The sequence below is a fragment of the Struthio camelus genome, chromosome 1 (assembly GCF_040807025.1).
Source record: "Struthio camelus isolate bStrCam1 chromosome 1, bStrCam1.hap1, whole genome shotgun sequence".
NCBI classification, from domain to species: domain Eukaryota; kingdom Metazoa; phylum Chordata; class Aves; order Struthioniformes; family Struthionidae; genus Struthio; species Struthio camelus.
This window is the reverse complement of record NC_090942.1, coordinates 105,796,133-105,818,139: the sequence shown is the minus strand read 5'-3', so window position 1 is coordinate 105,818,139 and position 22,007 is coordinate 105,796,133. Positions and strand designations below refer to the sequence as shown.

At 45.2% G+C, this 22,007-nt stretch overlaps 2 protein-coding genes across 9 annotated transcripts in view; both read left to right on the top strand.

The window, feature by feature from the left end:
* The window catches only part of STYXL2 (serine/threonine/tyrosine interacting like 2), a 37,584-nt gene extending 27,966 nt beyond the window's left edge, over positions 1–9,618 (top strand). For 5 of the 6 annotated variants that reach the window (XR_011134791.1, XR_011134790.1, XR_011134797.1 and 2 more), the window contains one exon: positions 8,633–8,709. The gene's annotated coding sequence lies outside the window, so the exon portion shown is untranslated. Of the gene's footprint in view, positions 1–8,632; positions 8,710–9,532 lie in introns of those variants that run through there. The other variant, XR_011134789.1, reaches the window with a different exon arrangement.
* Positions 9,619–16,245: 6,627 nt separating this feature from the next.
* POU2F1 (POU class 2 homeobox 1) overlaps positions 16,246–22,007 on the top strand; it is a 121,701-nt gene continuing 115,939 nt past the window's right edge. Inside the window, exons 1-2 of one of the 3 annotated variants that reach the window (XM_068909628.1) lie at positions 16,246–16,454; positions 16,792–16,836. Coding sequence is in view for 1 of the 3 variants with exons in the window: in XM_068909605.1 (XP_068765706.1) it covers positions 16,773–16,836 (64 nt within the window). In the remaining 2 variants the exon portion in view is untranslated. Of the gene's footprint in view, positions 16,455–16,701; positions 16,837–22,007 lie in introns of those variants that run through there. The other 2 variants (XM_068909605.1, XM_068909618.1) reach the window with 2 other exon arrangements.

Below are 22,007 nucleotides of genomic sequence, written 5' to 3'. Positions count from 1 at the left end.
ATCCAATTTATATTCCCTAATAGTTTCTGCACATCATTTAACGTTTTCACGTCCACTCTGATTTTTAGTTTTTGAGGTTCAATAGTTCGCTGTAAAATTTTCCACCCTAAGTATTTCCATGGTGGTTCCTTTTGTATTTTTTCTGGCACAATCTGCAATCCAAATTTCTCCAAGTCGTTACAGAGCTCAATCAGAAATTGCTCAACACCACCCTGACCCGCAATTAAGATATCGTCCATATAATGATATATTAACAAATCCTGATGTCTCCACCGGAACAGTTCCAAGGCCTTATCCACGTATAACTGATATCGTAGGGGAATTCTTCATGCCTTGAGGCAGTACCGTCCGTTGATATCGTTGCATGGTTGCTGCTTTATTTTTTGTTGGGATTGAGAAGGCAAATTTATCACTGTCCTCTTTTGCAATTGGTATGGTGAAAAAACAATCCTTTAGATCTATCACCAATAAGTCCCAGTCCCTGAAAATCATTGATGGTGAGGGAAGACCAGTCTGTAAGGGGCCCATATCCTCCATGACCTTGTTTATCCTTCCTAGATCGTGTAATAACCTCCACTTTCTTGACTTCTTAGGGATTACGAACACAGGTGTATTTCAGGGACTGGTAGAGGGACAAATATGTCCCGCTTCCAACTGTTCTTGTACAAGTTGTTGTAAAATGTCGGCCTTTAAATCCGTTAATGGCCACTGATCTACCCAAACTGGCTTTTCTGTCTTCCATTTCAGTTTGAGTGCAGGCCGCTCCTCAGTGGCCATAACTAAAAATGTTCCGTGGTGAGGGTACAGTTCATTTGTCCTAGTAGATCACGCCCTAATAGATTCATTGGCACCGGCACTACATACGGTTGCGTTTTGTACTGTACGCCGTCCTTAGTGACAAACAATATCATAAATTGACTCTGCTTGGTTGTGGTATTTCCTCCTACGCCCAGAAGTGTCCCGTGTGGACTAATCAACTTCCAGTCTGGGGGCCAACTTTGCGCGGATATGACAGTCACGTCTGCTCCTGTATCTACTAACATTATCAGCTCCTTTTCGTGATTTCCGAACTTCATTGTGAGAATTAGTTGTGGCTTCCAATTTTGAATCTCCATGGTCCACATAATCTGTTTCTCTTGGCCGAGAGAGCCAAACCCCCCGTTTCCTCGCGTCCTGCTTGTCAAATGCGGAACCTCACTCCGAAACGGGATCAATTGGACTAGCCTTGTTCCTCTCTCAATAGACACAGGGGGGCTTGGGGTCCATATCATGACTTTAATTTGACCTTAAAAATCTGCGTCAATGACCCCGGGTAGTACAAAGACCCGTTGAATGGTCACACTTGAACGTCCCAACAATAGGGCACTAAGCCCGTGACCTAAGGGGCCATACGCGTCGACTGCAACTGCACACACCCTTGAGTCTATCAGAGTAACTGCCTCGTCTGTGCTTACATCCACTCCAGCACTCCCTCGAGTTTTTGCGACGAGTTGATCCAGGCACTCTGATTGTGGCCCAGATCGTTCACATTGTCGGTAACGTTCAGGGGCGTTTGTGTCTTTGCGCGGCCCTGTCCCGCGCTGCGCGCTGAGTTTTCCTGCTGGGGAGTCAATGGCTTACCCTCTTTATCAAAACGGGGCCGACACTGATTTGCATAATGTTTCCCTTTCCGACATCGCGGGCACAGGTTAGGCATCTTTGAAGCGGCACCAGAACCGTCTGGCTTTCGCTTGGAACACTGGAAGCTAAGATGGCCTGGCTGCCCACAGTTATAGCACTTCTTTCCAGAGGTTGAGATCTGCAGCGCCGCAGTAAAGGTGCTCTTCATCCTCTGCTCTTGATCGATTAACAGACTTACACGGTTGGTTGCCTCCACCATCTCAATCAATGTTGCACTTCGTGGTAAAGCGACCAAAACTTTCTTGCAGTCTGGGTTGGCATTCTCTAGTGCCAATCGTAATAATAATGACTCTCTAGCTTCTGGGTGCTCAATCTGCTTATCCACTGCTTCTCTTAACCTATCGATAAATGCCATGTAGGGCTCAATTACTCCCTTGTTTGATCGAAGTAAAAGATGCCAGCCGTTTTCTCGATTCAGGCAACGTTGTAAATGCTCTCAGCGCCAGCTTCGCAGACTCCCGCAATACCTCGGGGGCCAAATGCACCTGCAATTCAGGGGTAGCAAACGGCCCAGTACCAAGCAAGTGCGGTGTCCCTACCCCAAACAGGGGGTCAGTTTTTGGCCGATCTAAATTATTTACCGCGGCAATTTCACAAAGCTCTGCAAATTTGTTCTTCCATAATAATCTCTGTGTCGGCGTTAAAATCATTGTAGCTAATTGCATAGAATCATATGGTGTAATTAACTGTCCCGTCATCACATTCTCCAATAGGGTTTGTGTAAAAGGGGAATACAAGCCATTCTGCATCACAGTCTTTCGAAGTTCCTTAATCATTTCCCAATGGAACGCCTGATATTGCCCCGGATGGTTATCATGCAATATTACTGGAAGTGCAGGCACCCCATCCTTCATACTTTCTAGATGGACTTTCCTCCAACCTTCCTTAATTTTTCTTCCAGTGTCGCTATTATTGTCAAAGGTTTCCCCTCGTCAGAGGGTCCTTTCTTATACCCCTTTAAGGTTTTTTCCAAGAGGCTTTCGCTGCTTTCCTGTTAACCTCATATCTTTTACTCTCACATCTAACCCCTCCGTGTCGGACTCAGTATCACTAAAAACTTCTGAGTCGTTTGGGGGGTTAGCATAGGTATGATCGGATTTGTTCCCATCTTCACCCTCGCTCTGCTCTGTTTGCTGGGCGGCATCTTGCCTATCTACACGCCCTCCGGACTCTTGCTCTATATCTGTCCAAGCTGCTCGAGCCACACCCGCAAGCTGTCTTTCTGCGTGCATTTCCTTCAACGTTTCACATACTAGCCTCCACGTAGACATAATTTGACTAGCATTTAAATCCCCTCGAGATGCCTTGTCCCAGATCTGCTCCCCTGCTCACTCCCATATCTTAACATCAAAAATTTGCGTTGTGGTTGCGGGGATGCCCTGGCTTTTCAGCCAGGCTAGCAGTAGTGCAAGGCTATTTTTCTCATACGCTCTTCCTCTTTTTTGTAGAATATGTTGGAACATCCTTAATATGCTCTTCTCTTCTGCAGACATATTAGAACCCATTCTCACAGTTTCTTGGCTGCTCACCTGTCTCGTTGCGTACAGGCGTTGTCACCCTCGCCCCAGGGTCTCTCCTGTCCGCCTGGTCCAGGCGGCGGGACGATCGTTCAGCCAAGACGTCTCCTCCGGAGCGCAGCCCCCTTCCACGAGCTGATGCCTTTATTACCCAGTTCCGTCTGTTAGCCTTTCAAAGTCCCGGAACGTATCACGTCGGGGTCACCATTTGAGGAGATTAATTGCACGGACTCCTGAATGTTGCTCAGAAGACCCTTTATTAGGCGAAACCGCAGGTTATATAGCGGTGTTGTCTGTTCACGCGTTTAAGCCATCATTTGATTGGTCACTGCTGAATGCCCATGCGCAATACCGTTACATTCTATTGGTAGGTTAACAGACAATGTCTAAAATCAGCATAATCATCAACCCTCCTGTTAAGCTTTTGCTGAGCATCCTGTTATTCTCCTCCAGATTCTATTTTCTCTCATCAACTTCCTTATTCTTCTTTCTCTTGTGTCAGTCTTCAAGAGTTTCATAGCCTTCGATGATGTTGCCACCTCCAATGCCGACCACAAAGCTTTCCACACTGCACATGCACAATTTAAGAAAAAAAATACTCACCCTAAATAGTTACAAATTAAATGAGCAAAGAAAACACAGGCTGGGAGAAAGGGATTGCATCTGACTATATCTGAGAGCTAGAAACTGAGCCCACCTTCCTACAAGAATACGGTAGCAGACGAACTTTGTGGAAAATTTCAAGAGATCAGGCTAAGTTCATCTCCCTCAAAAAGGCATTCTCCCTGAGCAAGCACTCAGCTCTGCATGGCTCGATGAAATACTCAGTGGCCTGAAGACAGCGCAAGCATGACTCTCTTTCCACTAGCGATTAGGGTGTTTGCCTGAGATGGGGAGACAAATGTTCCAGGCCTTTTTTCCAGAGAGCATGCAATAAAAAAAGAGTTAAGGATTCATTAGGGCAGGCTTTTCCACTCTTAAGCGAGTGCCCCTTATTACTAGCCTACAAAGTTGTGCTTAGTTTTTCTGGCCCAAAGAACATTTAAGTAGTCAATTCAAAATGAAATGCTTGATGTGAGTTTCCATAGCAGCACTCACTTTCACTCCAGAATAACTAATAGCACAGGAAACACAGGAAGAGGGCCTGCCACTTCCACTTCCACAGATACAGATTCAGGTTTTCTCAGGGAACTAAATCACTGTCTCCCATCTTCTGAGATGCCTGAATACTGAGCTACTGAGTGGGAAAAGGCCATTCTGCTTTTTGCCACCTGTTGCTTATATGGTATTTCTTGTCTGTGGATAAAGGCTAAAGTAAAGTTCAGGGCTGTGAACCCAGACTGGAAATAAATGCTTCATTGCAGTTCCATGTTTATGATTAATCCAGTATAATTGTCAACTGCTGTCAGAAGTGGTGGTCCCATCCCCCTCACCTTGCCTTACCCAGCCTCCAGGCAGCACATTGACACCACATTTCTTACATCAGATCTAGCGATGATGTAGGAAAGGGGTATGTCAGAACAGCTTGTTGGTTTCACGGAAAACTAATTTTTTTTTTTTTAAGAGGAGGGGGCAAGGTGTTAGTGGCTACCCTGTGGCCGTTCAAAGCTGCAAGAGAAGAGAGTCTGCAGGACTCCGCCTCAGTGGCAGTCTTCAAATGCACCAGTGCAAACGATGTAAAACTCCACCTCAAGACTGGAGTAGAGATGATGATATACCCAGTCCTTGGCATTTTTTATTTATTTTCTTAAGAGATTCCCCAATTAGTGTTCAGGTAGTTACTGCACTGTGTAAGGAACACAGCTACCTAACAGCGAACTGCAGATTCAGTAGGCAGGGAAGTGCCCAAGAGTTAGACATACTGCAATGAATTCTACACTGCACTGTCATGCTGCGGGGAGTTTCAAACATAAATGCAGGCCATCACATGGATTGTGTGTACATTCCTAGCAAAACTGGCAGCTTTACATATGTTTTTCTGTTTGAGAAATGTTTATAAACAATCAAATTGGTTCTGGCCCTGGGTGGCAGATTGCACTCGAGCACACAGCAGCCTTCTAGCTGAAAGCTAAGCTAAATCACCCACTGAAAGCATAAGCCTTCTTTACCATTTATCACTTCCTTAGCATTTAACACTGAAACTCAGAAGAAATCCAGCTTTTATTTTTGCTTTGTCCTACTCACTCTCCCCAGGCTCAAAAGCCTGCTAATTCCTCTGGAGTATCAAAGTTCCAAATCCAATGTAAACAGGCTTTTTTTTTTTTTTTTTTCACCTAGCAGTGAGCATGGCAGTCACAGAGATGGGAGAAATGCTCCCTGTCTAGTTCATTTCAAACCAGAATTTAGTATTAATTCTGTCACTTTTTAATGTGACTTTTAGTGTGGAAAGTAGTAGGCTGACAACACAGGAAAATGCAATGCTGTATTCCTCTGCTGAACTTAGGCAGGCATGGTCCGAGATCATCTTCTAATGTCATGGTGTTGGCTAGAATGGAAGTGCCACAGTAATTTTAGGTGAGATTAGCCAACTAGCAGAAGAACCTGCTCTGACAGAATATTTTTGCCAAGCTTTATGCAGGCAGTTACAGAGGATTAGAGAGAAACAACATGTGGCACATTGCAGTGGACACAGAGAGACTCTTCCTATTCCCTTATTCTACTACCCGAGCTGAGTTACACACTACAAAACCCATCTTCCTTGCAAGAAGGAGCAGAGTAAAATACCATTTGGCTTAAATCCAGACCTGCTTGTGAATGTAAGTTAAATCTGTTTTCTTCCCTATTTCTTTTGTTCTGTCTTTTTAATCTTCATGGAGATTTTCCATGGTGGCCCTTCAGTAATTAATGGCCCTGACTGGTATGTATCATAAACTCTTCTAATGTCACAAGAGCTAAGAACATTCCTTGGTCTCTTGGTATCCTGGCTGGGGGCAACATGGAGTTACAGAACGCCGACAAAACTGTAGTAGGACACTGGGCTATTCTTGTCCTCTTCTGCATAATCATGTTGGGGCAATCTCTTAATTTAGGCCAGAGGAACAATATTCGTAAAATCCCACTATGTAAGCCTTTCAGGCAGGTTCTTGCCTTGCAGTGGGAACTGACATACTGTCAAAGTTGACAGCACTGTGTCAGTTTATTTCAGCAGAAAAGCTGGCCTTTTCTTTCCTCCCATCTCCTGAGCTCATCTGCTCCCGTTATATGAACCCTGGCTCACTACTGCCCTTAATAAAATCTCCCTGCGCCATATGCTCCCTTAGCCTCTCTTTGATTAGCGCTCCCAGAGTCTTCCTCGTGGCTGACGTCAGGTGCATGCACAGCTCTGCAATTTCCCGACAGCCCTTTTCAAATACTGGCTTTTAATTAGGCTCTCTGTGTTTTACCAGCACTTCCTTCTTTCACTGACTGCCTTTGAAGCGATGAGACTGTTAGGGGTGGCCCTTCTCCACTGACCTTTTTTGTTGTTTCCATACAGGATTCTAGGACAGAATTTCTTAGCTTTTCAGATGCTCTGATTTTTTTTGCTGTGTTGTGATCCTAATTTCCTTCAGGATTTCTTCTTCCTCTCCTGGGAAATTTGTCTTGGTTTCTGGCATCTTTCCTTCCTAACCCTTTGCGCTTTTTTTTTTCCTTCTAAAGAGAGGGGAAAAGAATCCGTTTAATATTTTTCTGTAGTAACGTCTATCTCATCTGTCAATAAATTAGCCTTTGCCATCTCTGGGAGACCCCTTTGTCTCCCTTCACTGACCTTATTCTGTACCTTGCCTTATTTTTTTTAAGGGAGGATGCAATATCCCTGGGCTGTCATTCCATGAAGAACAGCTGTCATTCCTCCCATAGTGTGTGTGTGTGTGTTTGCAGAGGGAGGGGAAAGAGATGGGGGAATTAGAGGAAGACAGGGAGCTGCCATTGGAAAAGCTGATGGTCCTGTTCACAGTAGTGAATGCTTTTTCATTCAGCTGGCAATTCCATCTCTTTGTTTTAGTGGTTTCAGACTGTCATTTTTTGATTAACAGAAATCTGACAGTCATATATCTGACATATATCTACAAGAGCATTTACTAAATAAATGTTTTTAAAAAATCATTATGTGTATACTTTATACATTTATAATTTCTTCACTGCAACAGTGAATGTTATCTCACTGTCAGAGTTGCAGTCTGATGCCAGAGAGCAGGATTCAGGAACCAAATCTATGTGGCTAAGAAAGCATGTGACTTTTCTCTGTATTTTCAGCGGTAGGAACTCAGATGGTCACTAATAGAGTTAAAGAGCATGGTATAGTCCTGCAAACAACTAGGTAGCTGGCAGACCAGCACGGGGAAGAAGAGTCCACGACTCCAGCAATTCCAACCCTTTCTTGTTTCCTCTCTGCGCTGTTTGAAGCCCTACAAGGAAGTCATCAGGGAGCGTTTCCTGTGTATCTTATGATCCAAGGGCTGTTTTACGCTGGCCACACAGGGCTTACAGACCAGTTCCTTTCCTCTGCCCCTGCTCCCCTGCACAATCTAACCATAAATTAGTACAGTCCAGAAAAGCAAATTCTGCGTTTGATCAAATTTTACCAGTATCTTAAATAAAAGAAATGAAAGAAATCTACCTAAGATGCCCTCATTTCTGTAGCATCTGGCGGTTGTACTTCTTAATGCATTTATTTTCACAGTATCCATGTGAAATAAGGACATACGGTTATTATCATTATGCAGGTATGGCGTAGAGACCCAGAAGCTGTGTCCAAAGTGACCTGAAGATGCAAAACATAGCACATGGCAGGGTCTTCATCCTTCACTGTCGCAATCAGAAACCTGGTGACTTGTGTTTGATCCACCCTTGTGGTTTCCTTTCTTTGGAAAGCAGAGCCCAGGCGCTCTGTATGTTTCACAGGAATACAGAGGTCAGGGCACAGCTTGGGTACTCCTCCAGCTCAGCGAGCTCAGAAGTGTTCCCAGGCCTCAGATTAGCCACAGCAAGAGTGAAACTAAAGAACTCACACTACACCAGAAGAGGTCTAGAGGGGAGGTACCTATCGAACTTGTCATATCCTTGTCCTATGCTAGTAGCATCTGCAGAACATCTTTTCTTTTAAAAGCACTATACTACTTACTTTTCAACTGCTTTGTGACTGCTCTCTGCTTTGGCCCTTTCTCTCTCACCTTAGGGCTCTGACTCACAGTCTTTGTTGGATTTAGCTGCTGTAACAGAAAAGGGAACCCATTTCCACAGCTAGAAGCAATAAATTCTTTAACCATCACAGCTAAATATGTTGATATGATCTTGAATTAAATTGCTCATTTCTGCAGTTCTCCGGCCAGGATATCAGTGTAAATTGGAATCAGTGGTGATTTACATTAGTGCATCAGGCAGTGAACTGACACAGGTCAGCAGTGGACACACCATTAATTCAGCCACCTCTGCTTTGTGTTCGCTACCTGCAGCACCTTAGTAACGCAGACAGCTGAAGACAGTAACGTTCTGAACTTCCTCGGATGAATCAGTAGGGCTTGGGAACCAGAACCTTCAATTCCCTGGGATCGAAAATCAAGGTACTGGAAGTAGTCTCAGGACTATGCCTTCAGGAACTGAACAGTAGCTAAAGCTCAGCTGGCACATGGAAAGATTTTCAAATGTTTCCTCCTACTGGTAACAGCAGCAGCTGCTCCAGCAGCATGAGCAAGCTGGGAGCCTGACGAAGAATGACACCTGGCTACTGCCATCTTCAGGACTATACCGTGTAATTATTCAGGTCTTTTGTAAAAAACACCTGTGGCAACTGGCAAAGCATCTGCACAAACATTCCCAACCCTCAGGCTGAGAAAATTTTAAATAGCCTTAGTAATAGAACATAACATTAAAATCTTGATGATGAGTGAGCGTGGGTGGAATAATTGTCTGTTCAGAGAGAGGCGGCTTTTTCTCACTTCTGTTCCTGTAGTTGAATTCTTATCTCTTGGATAAATAAAAACAGTGCTCACCAGTTATTATTGTTCTTGTTCACCTTTGACTCTTGATTAGATTTACCGCAGATACATCCCTTTGGCAATGAAAGAGGAATCAACACATTTCTGATGCATGCCAGTGGAATCCGTACCCCCTGCCTTACCTCAGACAGTCAAGCTCACAGTTTTCTGAATGGCTGTGAATCATCCATCCTTCTAACTCATGGCTAAGACATACCTTTTTTGAGTGAACACTCAACCATGATCAGGATGTTCTATATCACGCTGAATTTTTACCTTGTTTTTAATCCTCATCATTTGGAACCAAGTCAATTATCTCTCTTAAGAGAGAAACGCATGGTGACTCACTTGGGCTGCTTTTCCTTCTATATTTTTCAGTGTTTTCCCTGAAGAGGCCCCAGGATTATTGCAAACCAGTCCCAGGAAGAAATGCTGCTCAATTAGGCGAAAAGAAACTCGAAGGAAAAAAAAGGAGTAGAGCCAGTAAATTGCTTGAGATAACAATCTCCCCCCACCCATGTGTCTCTGTAACTAAGAGGATTAGCTGAACTTTCTGTGTCACACCAAAACTGACAATAAGCAACAGTGACTTCCCCCTGCTGGCACTTGTACCTTCACATGTTTCATTTTCTTGCCCATACTACTGCCTTGCCCCTTGCTGATTGTATGACAAACTTGGGAGTGAACATGATGGCTCTTTCCTTTCCTGTAAGATTTATGACTCAAAGCCAAACAAAAAACAACTCTAGTTATGACATGCTCTGTTGCTTCCTCGCAATAGCTTTCACTTCTAACAGCATAAGCTAACCAGGGAAACATGCAAATATGGTCTACTTGATCTCACCTACTCTAGCAGCTGTATGCCAGAGATACAAACAGTAGCCTCAGCTCTGCTACCACGAGAGAGGGCAGAAAGTCTTCCTTTGGGAGCAGGACCAAATCTGCAGGATATAGAAAGCAGAAGTCCCCTCGAAACTCAAAGCGACAGAGGCTCCATGTAGATGCAGCGCTACCTTTTGACTTTAACTGTCCCAAACAATTGATTTCTTTCTGCTGAGCTGGGTATCAACATAGTTTTCAATAAGGTGAGCAACTCTTTTTTCATAAGCCTGCCACAGAACTTGTATAGAGAACTTGTTCTAAAAGAAAGACAAGATAATGGAGGAGTACTCCCCATCAAAAGTACAGCTCCCATCTAAGCATGCCACTCCAAGTTTCTACAGAAGACCACAGGAGAAGGTGGTGGAAATACAAAAAGTGAACCTTTCTGATACCTGAAGGGCAGCATGCAGGCACATGGAAGAAGCAAGCAGCTGTGGCACACTAAGGAAGGAAGTGGAAAGCAAGAGGAGACAGGAGAAACTGTAGTGAGCTGGAGCAGCAGAAATATTTTCACATTGGTGTAAAGCAGATACCAACACTTAAGAAAGAAGCATTGTGCAAAACAAGTCGGGATGTGGGACTCAGCTGATTGGCTATGGGTAAGGCTTGAGGGGAACTGCTGGCAGAGCAAAATCTGTAAGACATAGTGGCACTGGGTCATCAAATGCACAGGATTTGCTGGTTTTTGGGAAGTGTTTTATTGAACTCCTGTACTGCTTACCCTCCCATTGCTATATAACTCCTTGGATCTAAATTAAATCACTGTGGCATTTCTGCCACTTAAAATGGTGCAAGTATGTACTCTCAGGCCACATAAATTCAGCAAAGTATTAGTTTGAGGGCCCCTGTACAGCTTTATCTGAGATCAAAGGGTATGTGTTGAGGGAGAGAAATACCTACAGACATTCAGAGACTTTTACTTCAAAAATCTGTTTGGACTGAGGTGTTGTACAAAATGCCCAGTGCATTGCCAAGGGGGAAGAGGGCCTTGTCACTCTATAGCAAGCCCTGTCTTGCCTATATGGAGCAGCAGTTTTAGTTCAAAGGGACCTAGGTCCATTCTCTTTCTCCATATACATGAAACAGGACTAGAGTGGAGCGTGGCAGCCTTTTAACAGTGCCCCACAGCACTGCAAGAGTTCAGACTGGAGAGTGAAGGACACCGTGTCCAATTGAAATTACAGAGGAATTTAGGCTAGGCAGAATGTAATTACACAATTGGAATTTAAACTGTGAAATTAAAAGGAAATATTCAAGGATGAAGGGGCAGAGAGAATCCCTAATCTCCACCCAGGCTAGGCTGCATGCCAGAAAAGTCCTTTTCTGAAGAAGGAATAAGCAAAGAGCCTGTCCTGGAAGAAAGGGAGGTTGAGAATAGACAATGTTTTCAAAAGCACCCTAACTCCAGCTGTGTGTTTGTTTCATAGGCTATGTCTATTCTACAGAAAACCTTGTGGTTGCTAAAAGGTGTCAAATGTGTGTCCCTCTTGGCCCCCTGTTCACTAAGGTCAAAAACAATTTGGTTCCTCAGGTAAGCAGCACCAGAGCATTCCCAAGGTCTGTAGCAGAAAGTGTGCTAGATGGCTGATCGAAGCAAGGAGTCCAGCACTCCTTTTCATATAGATGCAAAACACAGTTTTTAAAATAGGGTCTGCTTGACTGCAGCCTCTCTCCCTATAATATCTGACTGCTTCCCAAGTGTTAACTAATGATCCCTTTAGCGTTCCGTTTTAGTAAGAGGAGGCAGAGGAAAACACTGGAAACAGTTCTGTGGCAGTTTTGAACAGCAACTTGAATCAGGCAATTGCAAAACCTGCTCTCCAAGAGATCTGAATCAAGTTGTGGGGTTGTTGGCCCTTTCTGAGTAGAGAGACAGGTAGAGATGGAGCCATCCCTGCAGATCTCAGGGAGAGAATTGATAACATGCCAAACAGGGTCTTTCAGTCAAGGCACAATAGAGACAACCAGGAGCTCCTCTTCTTGGGCTGCCCAGGTGCACATGTAACAGAAGACAAATTACTTAATTTCTCTGCCTTGGTTTGCCATTCATGAAAAAGTGCAGTGATATATCCTGAATCTTCTGAGTCGGTGATTTGTAGGACATAATTGATTAAAATTGGAAGGTGCTCAGATGCCGCATTGATGACAACCATTGAAACGCGTATAAAAAATAGAGCTGGTAAAACTAAGTGCAGTGTAAGTAGCAGAGAGTGAGGAGTAGATTGAAAAACCCACCTGAAAAGATAAGTGTGCTCTTAGTGATTACCTCTCCCTTCCAAGAGGATGTGTGAAGGTTCTGAATTACAGTGTTTTTTTTTTTAATATGAAAATGAAAACCATGTTTCTTTTTCTTTTTGCTCCATCTCCAGAAGAGCAGTTAGCTAGCTTCTGGGAGAGGTAGAGTATTATGAGATGGTACAACTTTTCTGCTACAGTTTCATTAGCTGGGAGATTCAGGGGATCAAGCCAGAACTCTCAGAAATAAGAGATGCTGGGTTATCCTTTCTCCAGTCTAGAGGCAACAAAAGAGGGATAGACAGAACTAGAAAGCAGTTTGGTTGAAAGAAGTCAGAAGATTGTGCAGGGAAAAATAACAATGTATATATGCAACTGGCAGTCTTCATTCCCTTACTGCTGTTTGCATGCAGCAGTCCCAGTGTTCATAGGAAGGAGCTGTGACCAGGGGAGACAACGTATTACTGGAATGAGGTTCCAAGCTGAGGGTGGGAACAGACTGTCTTACTGTGCTCAGGAACAGGAGGCGAAAAAGAAAACAACAAAGGGGAGGAAGGAGAGAGAGCTTTGTGGTTAAAGTGCTGAACTGCACAGCCTCAGCACACCTAGGCTGAGGTCCACTCATGTTTCCACTGTGACCCTGGAGGAACTGTGCATGATCTTTATATTGCTTTTCGTCACTTCCCCTTCTCGACCAGGGAGCTCCTAATCCTATCTTTCCCTCAGTCTTTGTCGGCCATCTCTCGAAATTGCAGGCTTTTTGAGACATGGACTGTCCTTTGCTATTTGTATCTGTAGCGTCTAAAAAAATGAGACTGTAACCTCAGTTGGTCTCTCTGTAAGGGTTTATATTACATGCGAAAAATAGTAAACAGCCAGAGAGAAAAAGAAGAATGTAACTGCAGGTGAGACAATCTAAGCAGTCTAGAGGTGAAAGGAACAGAGGCAGACTGCTCTGAAGCAGAAGTCTCCATTGCAGTATGAAGAAAGTATCTGATCAGCAAAGGAAAGGGAAAGCTGAAGCAAACATGATGCTAGAAACAGGACCTCCTTGAGATGGAGAGAAACCTGATGTGAAGAAAATATAATAGTAGAGACATTGTGTGAAAAAAGCGGTATCAGGGATGCAAATGTGAGTGGCACACTGGAACTGGAACAGAGCAGATAGTTTGTTCTTAGTATCTCTGTACAATAGAGCTGGGTGATGAAAGGGCTAATTTCCTTCCCAATCTGCTTTTTGCAAAATAATGTGATTTGTATTTCATTTGTCCCCTGCCTCCCCACCTTAAAAAATATCCTTGTCTCTAACACACTACTGAATTAATTCTAGCAGGAGAGAAAATTCAGGAGGCAATGTAACCAACATAGAAAATGTATTATAGGCACAAAAAGTAGAGCACAACAAAGGATCTCTGCAGGAGCTAGGAACTAGGAGATATCTGAAAAAAACAAAACAAAACAAAAACCAAAAAAAAAAAAACAGACACAGACATATTGCTGAGCTTTAAAAGATTTCAAAATAAATTTGTACCCTTTACAGTTGTGTTCATTTTGAACACTGCTGTTTTTTGGTGCCAGAAAATATTTTTAAAGCAAAATCCCTGAGAAAAATGATTCTGCGAGGTAGACAAGTCCGTTCAGAGAACAAAAACACACAATGTCCTGCAAGGGGCTCACTGCTTTGGCTCTGTTTTAGCAAAGCACGTAAGCATGTTCTTAACTGCAAGTATGAGAACAGCCTCATTGTCTGCAGGTGAATAACTCCTCAGAGCTACAACCTAAATATTTTTGTGAAATGAGGCTAGAGTGCTCGGCTTCTCTTACGTTAAGCTTTGTATCATTTTTGTGTCCAATTAGCTCAAATTTCAAATATTCCCAACAAGCTCCTCATGAATAAGATGCCAGAAGAAGTTTGTAGAAATCACAAGCTGTTTGCAGACAATTCACAACTGAAGTAGAGGTAAAATTTATCTGATAAATTATTCATCGCAAATGATTTGGCTGGCTTTCCTGGATATATAGCCATGGGGATGTATGACACCTTGGGGAAGGCATCAGACAGAGATATGTTCAAACTAAACTAGAGAAGAGGATGCAGATGTAGATCTAGAGCAATCTTTAAAAAGGGAGGGGAGCAGATACGTGCCGAAATGGGATGGAGTTCTCCTCTTTATAGCCAGTCCATTAGAAACACAGCATCCGTTAGTAACTACTGGTTACCAGAAAAAATGGTAACACATGGGTTTGCAGAGAGCTATTCTTTGGCAGCTGTGGGGTGCAGCTAACTGGGCAGAAGCTGAGTGAGAGCAAGGACTAAATCAGGTGTGCGAGTGGGAGCAAATTCTCCCTGAGAAGAGGCTGCTATCAGGGAGGAGGTTCCTAGGAAGTAGCCTGCAGGAGTGAGACGAGTCTAAGGGTGAGATGGGAAGATACGGGGGAGAATATTCAGCGTCGGCAGGATTAGAGCTGTGCAGAGTCTTAATCTAGCTAGCCCTTTCTCTACACCTTTATCTGTCGTGGTGCAGCCACTGCGTGCAGCAGGGCTGGTATAACCTGGCCATAAAACTGGATTAACTGGCCTGCGAGGATCACGCCTGAACAGAAGAGCAGCATGACAATATGCTGTTGTTTACATTTTCACTTCTGTGAGTTTAAAAATAGATCTTCTGAAAGACAAAGTGCTTAATTACTGGCATGGAGTATCATCAAATGAATGTGTAAGTATAGAATTACAGTGTTAGGGAAAGGTCTCTGCTGTTTCATAGCACAGTCCATTTCCACTGGTGTTTTCTGCAGTATTGGGAGGTTATTTTATGATATGGAAGAATCCTCCATTATCAGAGAAAATTATTTTTAAATAAAAATGTGCAAATTACCTTTCTGATTGAGCCTGCACAGAGAAACCCTGCTGTCTCCCTCCCTCAGCCTTTCCTTTTTGGCTCTTCTAGCGACTGCCTCTGATACAAGTCATAATTTTCTCCAGCAAAGCAAGCAACGGTGGATTCTTGCCACTTCTCTGATTTCACAAGGTTTTAAGCCCCTCAAGAAAGTCTGGCTTGGACTCTGACGCATTGGAGTTAATGAGTCTTGGAAAACGGTAGACTAAGTTCTTAATGAAAACTATCCTATATCTTCTATTCCCTTTTTTTTTTTTATCATTATACAAATGTACATTACCAAGCTCAGGAATAATATATATTTATGCAATCTAACGCTTAAAAATATTAGCATGTTTTATTATTGCTCTGCCTAATTTGTCAAGTATAAGCAACACTTTGTTTCTTTAGCCTATTTAGCTTATTGCTTGTGCTGATTTGGAAGTTTTGAACCTAAAGCTGATTTTATTTGTGGGTCCCTCTGCTCTCTTAGTGTTTGCTGTACACTCTTTTAAGGTGTGTGTTGGGGGGAAGCACAAAGCCTGACTCCCCTTTCCTTTTGGGTTAGTCAAATTTGATGCAGAGCGTGGAAGAGGAGAAAATACTCGTTTGAGAAAGACACCGCAGGAGCTTTGCGCTGCCCAGGACTAGGGATGCGTCAGGGAGGGCTTCTGAAGAGGAGACTCATCTCCTTGTCATGGCTCTTCTCTGAAGGAGTAACAGACCACGGACCACGGCTGACGCACCCCTCCTCGGCACAGCACTGAGGGTCCTGTTATTTCATTTCTTTGTATTCGATTCCTTTTTATTCACAGGGGATTAATTTTGCTTGCAGCTCGGGGAACTACCTGTCTGGCAGATAACAGTTATGACGGGTGTTTCCCCAGAACAGCTCTTCTTGAAATGCCGTTTCCAGCAGCCTCACGCTTATATTTGAACGTGTTTGCGTCCAGCCGCTCCTCTTTTATCTACCGTGATTAACTGTTTGTGCGGCTCCCGAAAGGCCCGGTGGCCGAACAGTTAATAAAAAACGGATGAGGCAGGGTGGGAGTTGTTCCCCGTTGCGGAGGGCGGCTCCTGCCTGGCGCCCGCGCTGTGCCCCCGGCCGGCGGCGCCGCGACGCCCTCTCCCCCGCTCTGCGCCATTCGCCGCCCGCCCGGCCCCCGCCAGCCCCAGTGCGCAGGCGCCGTGTCCCCCTTCCCTTCCCTTCCCCCCCCCCCCCCAAGCGCGGGGAGGCGGGGGGGGGGGGCTGAAGCGCTGGTGCGCGCGGCGCGGCGGTTTACACGTTAACGAGGCCTGGGCCAAAGGTGAAGGGAAGGGAATCCAGCGCCTGCGCGGTGGCGCGCGAAGCTGGGCCGGGGGGGGGGGGCGAGCGAGGTAGGCGCATGCGCGGCGGCTGTCGGGAAAGCGGCTGGGGCGGGCGGGAGAGGAGGAGGAGGAGAAAAGAGGGGGAAGAGAGGGGCGCGCGCAGGCGCAGAGCGAGGCAGCGGCGCGGCGAGTTGGCGGCTGCGCGGTAGGGGCGCGGGGGGGAGGGGGGTGAGCGGCGGCGGGGGGAGGGGAGGGGGAGGGGAGGAGGGAGCGAGGGAGGGTTTATCGGGCGGCCGATTTTGGTTAAAATATTCAAAATGGCGGACGGAGGAGCAGCGAGTCAAGATGAGAGTTCGGCGGCGGCGGTGGCGGCAGCGGCAGGTAATCATTACTGCATTTTACATATTCATATTCATACTCGCACACGCGGCCCCCCCGCCGCCCGCCCGCCCCGCTTAGCATAATTTATTAGTACTCAGGATTATTATAATTAACGGCACAGGAGGGAGCAAGGAGGGAGGGGGGGGGAAGAAGGAAAGCAGTTTCCCCGTGCGGGGAGACACACACACACGCGCGCACACAGACACACACACACAGACACACACACACACACACGCACACACAGCGGCACACACATACTCACACACGCTCCCTCCCTCGCACTCGCGCCCGCCCGGCCGGGCACCGGCGCCGGGGCAGGCGGCGGGGCCGTTGGGGGGCGGCGGCGCGGGCGGCGGCGGCGGCAACGGCAGCGCCGAGGCGGTGGGGTCGGGGGGGGGGGGTGAGGTGACGGCGCGGGGAGGGAGAGAGAGAGAGCGGCGGCAGCAGCAGGGGGGAGGAGGGGGCAGCGGGCAGCCCCGCACCAGAAAGCGGGCGGCGGCGGCGGCCAACCGGACTCCCCCCCCCCCACCCCAACCGCCGGCCCGCACGCCCACAATAAAAGCCGCTTTACATATTCATGGGGGGGGGGGGGGGAGAGACTGGGGCGGCCGCGCTGCGGGGTTTGGGATGGGGGGGGGGGGGGGAAGGCCGGCGGCGGCGGCCGCCTGCCGCTGCCCCCGAGCGGGGCAGGATCCGCCGCTGGGGCAGCGTGGAGGAAAGGGATGGAAGTGCGCGCCTGGCTTGGGGGTGAGGGGGAAAGGCTAGGGTTTCCCCCCCCCTTCCCCCCAGCTGAGGTTATTTCCCCAGAGCCTGAGGCCTGCAGGCGTGGGGTGGATGGGTGCGGATGGCCTCAAGGAGGGGGTAGGGCGAGAGAGAGCTGGGTTTGGATGTTATTTAAAGCTTCCCCCCTCTCCTCTCCTCCCCTCCCCCCCCCGCCAAGGGTAGGGTTCAACGTGGGGTGGCTCCTCTTGGCGGGGTGGCGGAGTTTCTCCGTGGCCCCCTCTCCGAGGCGAGAGGCAGGCTGTTTGCAGTGGGGCGGGCGCGATGTGCCCACCCAGTATTTGCCCTTCTGCCCCTTCAGACTCTCGGGGGCTGCGGGCGCCGCGGCCGGGGTGCCGGGAGAGCCGGCCGGCCGGCCGGCACGGGGGTGCGGGTCCTGCTTCTTTCTGCCTCTCTCCCTCTCTCTCTCTATCTCTCCTTCTCTTTCTCATTTGAATAATGTCTAATTCGGGGAGGTTTATATTATTGAAATGGCCGCCTGGCTTTCCCCGCCTCTCATGTTTAGTAATTCAGACCTTTAATAACAGCCACTCAGAGCCCAACGCCGTGTTTATATTTTACATTCGCCCCATGTGCTTTTGTGGTTCAATATGATTCTTCTTTCTCGCTCTCTTGCTTTTTTTAAATTTTCTTGGCAACCCACAGGGCCCCGAGATCAAACCCAGGCTGTGTGAGGAGAGGAGGGGGGAGAGCTAGGCCCTGGTTCCTCTGGCAGGCGCCTAGGCCTCACTCTGCCGCTTGATTTATTTACTAATAACCAAAATGACCCCCCCATCCCCACTCCACCCCTGCCAGCAAAAACAAAACCCTCCTGGGGCTTGAGCAGCATCAGATCTGCTCATAGATTCTCAAACACTCATGTCTTTTAAATAAGAAGCTTATTTTTAATTTATAGCAACTCAGGACTGTAAAGCTGTTCCTTTCATATCTGCTCTTCAGAGGCTTGGGCATTTTTGGTCCCTTTGTCCTTGATTCTTTTCCTTAAAGGAGAGTTGCTTCTAATTTACGTTTCCTGGCACTGAGAGAGCTATAGAAGACACACTCAAAATCTAAACAGCTTTCCTCCTTCCTGTGGACACAAACAGAATTGAATACATTGAAGATAATCTTATTCTCCTTTTTGCTTAGTGTGGATGCAGTTTAACAGTGCTGTGTGTCAGATGCTTTTGTCACTGCTTGTATCTTTGACCATTCTGAGTTTTTTTTTTTTATTTAGATTTGGCTTCCATGACAGAAGATGCTACTAGGCAGTACAGGGTCTAGAAAGCAAGATAAGTTTTTTTTTTTTTTTGTGTGTGTGTGTGTTTGTGTCATAAGTTCATCAAGTGAAAATTGAAATTAATCCTCTTAAATTGTCTGGAGTAATTCTGTTCTAAAGTAGATATTAGGCTACTTAGAAAACAGATGAACTACTTTTTTAGCAAGAGGCAGTAATTTTTTAAAATTCATTTATGCAGGTATGGCCTTCAGATAAAACTAGATTTTTTCATTAATGACCATTGTTTCCACCCTGTGGAGAAAAAGGACCTGACAGCAGGGTACTTTTAAAGTGGCTGTGCCAGATTAGCATGTAAACGTCTTTGAAGCATGACTAGGTAGAGAGTTCATATACATGTGCAGCCAACATATTTTGTAGTTTGGTTCTAAATTTAATTTGTTACAAAACACTAGATTGTAGCTAATGAAAAGCATTTTGATTTCAAAAATAACAACTCAGATTATTTTTCCTTTTTCTTCACCCTTGGTGAAGACAGGCCTTGAATACTATAAGAAAAGATCTGTAGAAGAGAGTAATGAGACTGTTCAGGTGACTGACTGTTTCACAGACCAGCAGCACAAGGCTGGCTGGACAAAAAGCAGTAATATGATTTCATGCCTTAAACAGCATATGTTTTTGCACTCGCTTCACAAGATGTGGTCAAGCCGATGATGTCATTGGCCAGAGGACAAGGTGCAGTTAATTTGATTTATTGACCTGGGGTGAGGTGTAGCACTGAAACCTTCTCATAGGGAAACCATTTATCTGAGGACAATTTCCTTTATAGCAGCAATTTAACCACTGCTGAGACTCTAGATGTTTTATCCAGCATGATAAAAATGTACATTGCATCTTGCAAACAAAATTTCATTCTCACTGACATTTTAGTAATTTTTATGGAATAGATTACTGGATAAGTGGCCTTGTGTAGTCATATGGCTGAATTGGGGCTTGTGACCCTGAATTCAGTTATTTACATGCTGAAATATTCCTCTCAAACGGACATTTGTGTGCCTGTGTTGTACCTTAAATTTTTACTGGACCATCCCACTTCATATAGACAGAAGAAATGTGTCTTCACCAATGAAGTCCACGGCTGACGTGCGAGTGAGAGGCCCTTTTTCCCAAATTGTGGCCTCATTTTCACTTTTTTGGAAGGTGCGAGGTCTAGTGCTAGGGTATTACTCAGTCTTGAGTAAGGACTTTTGTGTCAGTTTCTCGCTGGTGAGCGTTTGATGAATTTTAAGTCTCTTCTTGGGCCTCCCCTGTCAGCGGTGGGAGAATAAAAAACTTTCTCCCCTGTGGACGTCCTGGCTGTGCTGAAGAAGGAGGCTCTGCACTACTGTTCTTCTAGTGCTACTTAATTGTGACAAGGGGTATATGTTCTGCTATTTTGGCTGCCCTTCAAGCTTTTTTTGTTAGGGAGAAGGAAGAAGCCTTGTCCTCCCCCATGAAATAGTTCCCCTATCCGACTGCCTCTGCTGAGTTGTCAAGGTGACTCTCTCTCCCCTCTCCCCCAGTGAAACTGGCCAAAACTTACTAGTTTAACTGTTGGTTGGAAAATAGTTTAGTCGTGTCAATAGCCAGAGTAGCCAGGCTGCTGCATGTAGATCAGAATCGGGAAGATGTACGGTATCTTCAGAACTACAGGAGCTGGAGCCTACTCTGTGCTTCCTAGAGGGAAAGGGAAAGAATTTGAGCTTCCCATCCTGTCATCTTAAGAGGAAAAAAATCTCAGTTTTGCTGTCACTAACGTTTTCTCTAAGATTAGCCTGCAGTAATAATTCAAGCAAACAAGTATTATACTGACTTCCTGATGTAGGATGCAGATAGCTTCGGAATGCTTGACTTTCCAAGTAATAGTGATGATGTCTAGAATTGCCTCACTTGATGGAATCAGTGAGGTAACCTTCAGCTCAGTCTGTCATTAAACCTACGTAGCACCCACGTATTCTGTGTTAGGAGTCTCTTCTGCTGTGTGAAGAGCAGTGTCATTCCTGCTTCTGGTCTCGCTGCTAATAATGTAAAATTTATGTTGCCTAGAGAATGAGATTTTGAACTCCGTTGTTACTTAAGGCATTTTTAGTCAAATTTAAGTGGACAATCTCACATTTGAAGTAGCACTTTTTTGCTATTTTCATTTTGTTCAAGGAACGCATCCTTTGCAAGGATGCAAAGAAGTTTGAGGTTAATGTTTTGTCCATGTTGTCCAGAATCTTTTTGTTTGGTTGATCTGTCAACCAACTTTTTCCTGTTAAATAGTGTTCATCTTTTCCATAGAGGTGTTGGTTTTCTTGCCTGATTATTTGGACAATTTGCAGTAGTTACTAATTGTAGCATGCAGTAAGTTTTCATTTGCTTTCCTCAATTTTTGGCTCCCGTGAAGTTAAAGACTTCAAAAAAGATTGCAATATTTTAATGTCTGTATTTAGTCTGTTAATTCCTGTACTTTTTTTTTTTCTAGTAGTATTTTCTACTCCCTTCAAATTGCTGTGGTCCACAGAACAATCATCTTGCTATCTTATACAACTAACAATTAGGCAGGCTCAGTTACTTACACTCGTGATTTTATTATTTTGATCCTGAGAGAATCAGCGACAGCTCTGGTAAATGACTGTCTTTTATCACATACATATTCTCAATCTCTGTTATAAAGGTGTTGTCAAAAGAAGGGGTTGAAGAAAATTAAGTATTACATGAATGTCCCGAATTTGATATGCTTGCTTTGGGTTTTAGTTATCATGTGAATGAGAGACTGTCTCGTGTTTCTGGATAGACTTACAGTGCTGGCTGTTTACTACTGCAGAGATTCGCTTCTGCATTGACAAATTTTCCCACCCCTTTTCCTATTGTGCTGCATTGCAATACAGGGCAAGCTAAGTGTAGGATTTGTTGGACTGTGTGTGGCAGACGTGAAGGGAGAACTGATAGATTTAAGGAGAAATGCTAGTCTTGGTTAGTGTATATTAAGTAATTACTTGCATTTCACTTGAAGCTACATCTAACAATTGCTAATCTGAGAAAACCATGTACATAAATGTTTTCCTTTCTATGGTTCTTTGCATTAAACTTCCTGAAGTGTGTGAATAAATCCTTATGCTGCTTCATGCACACTTATTTTTATCCCTAGAAA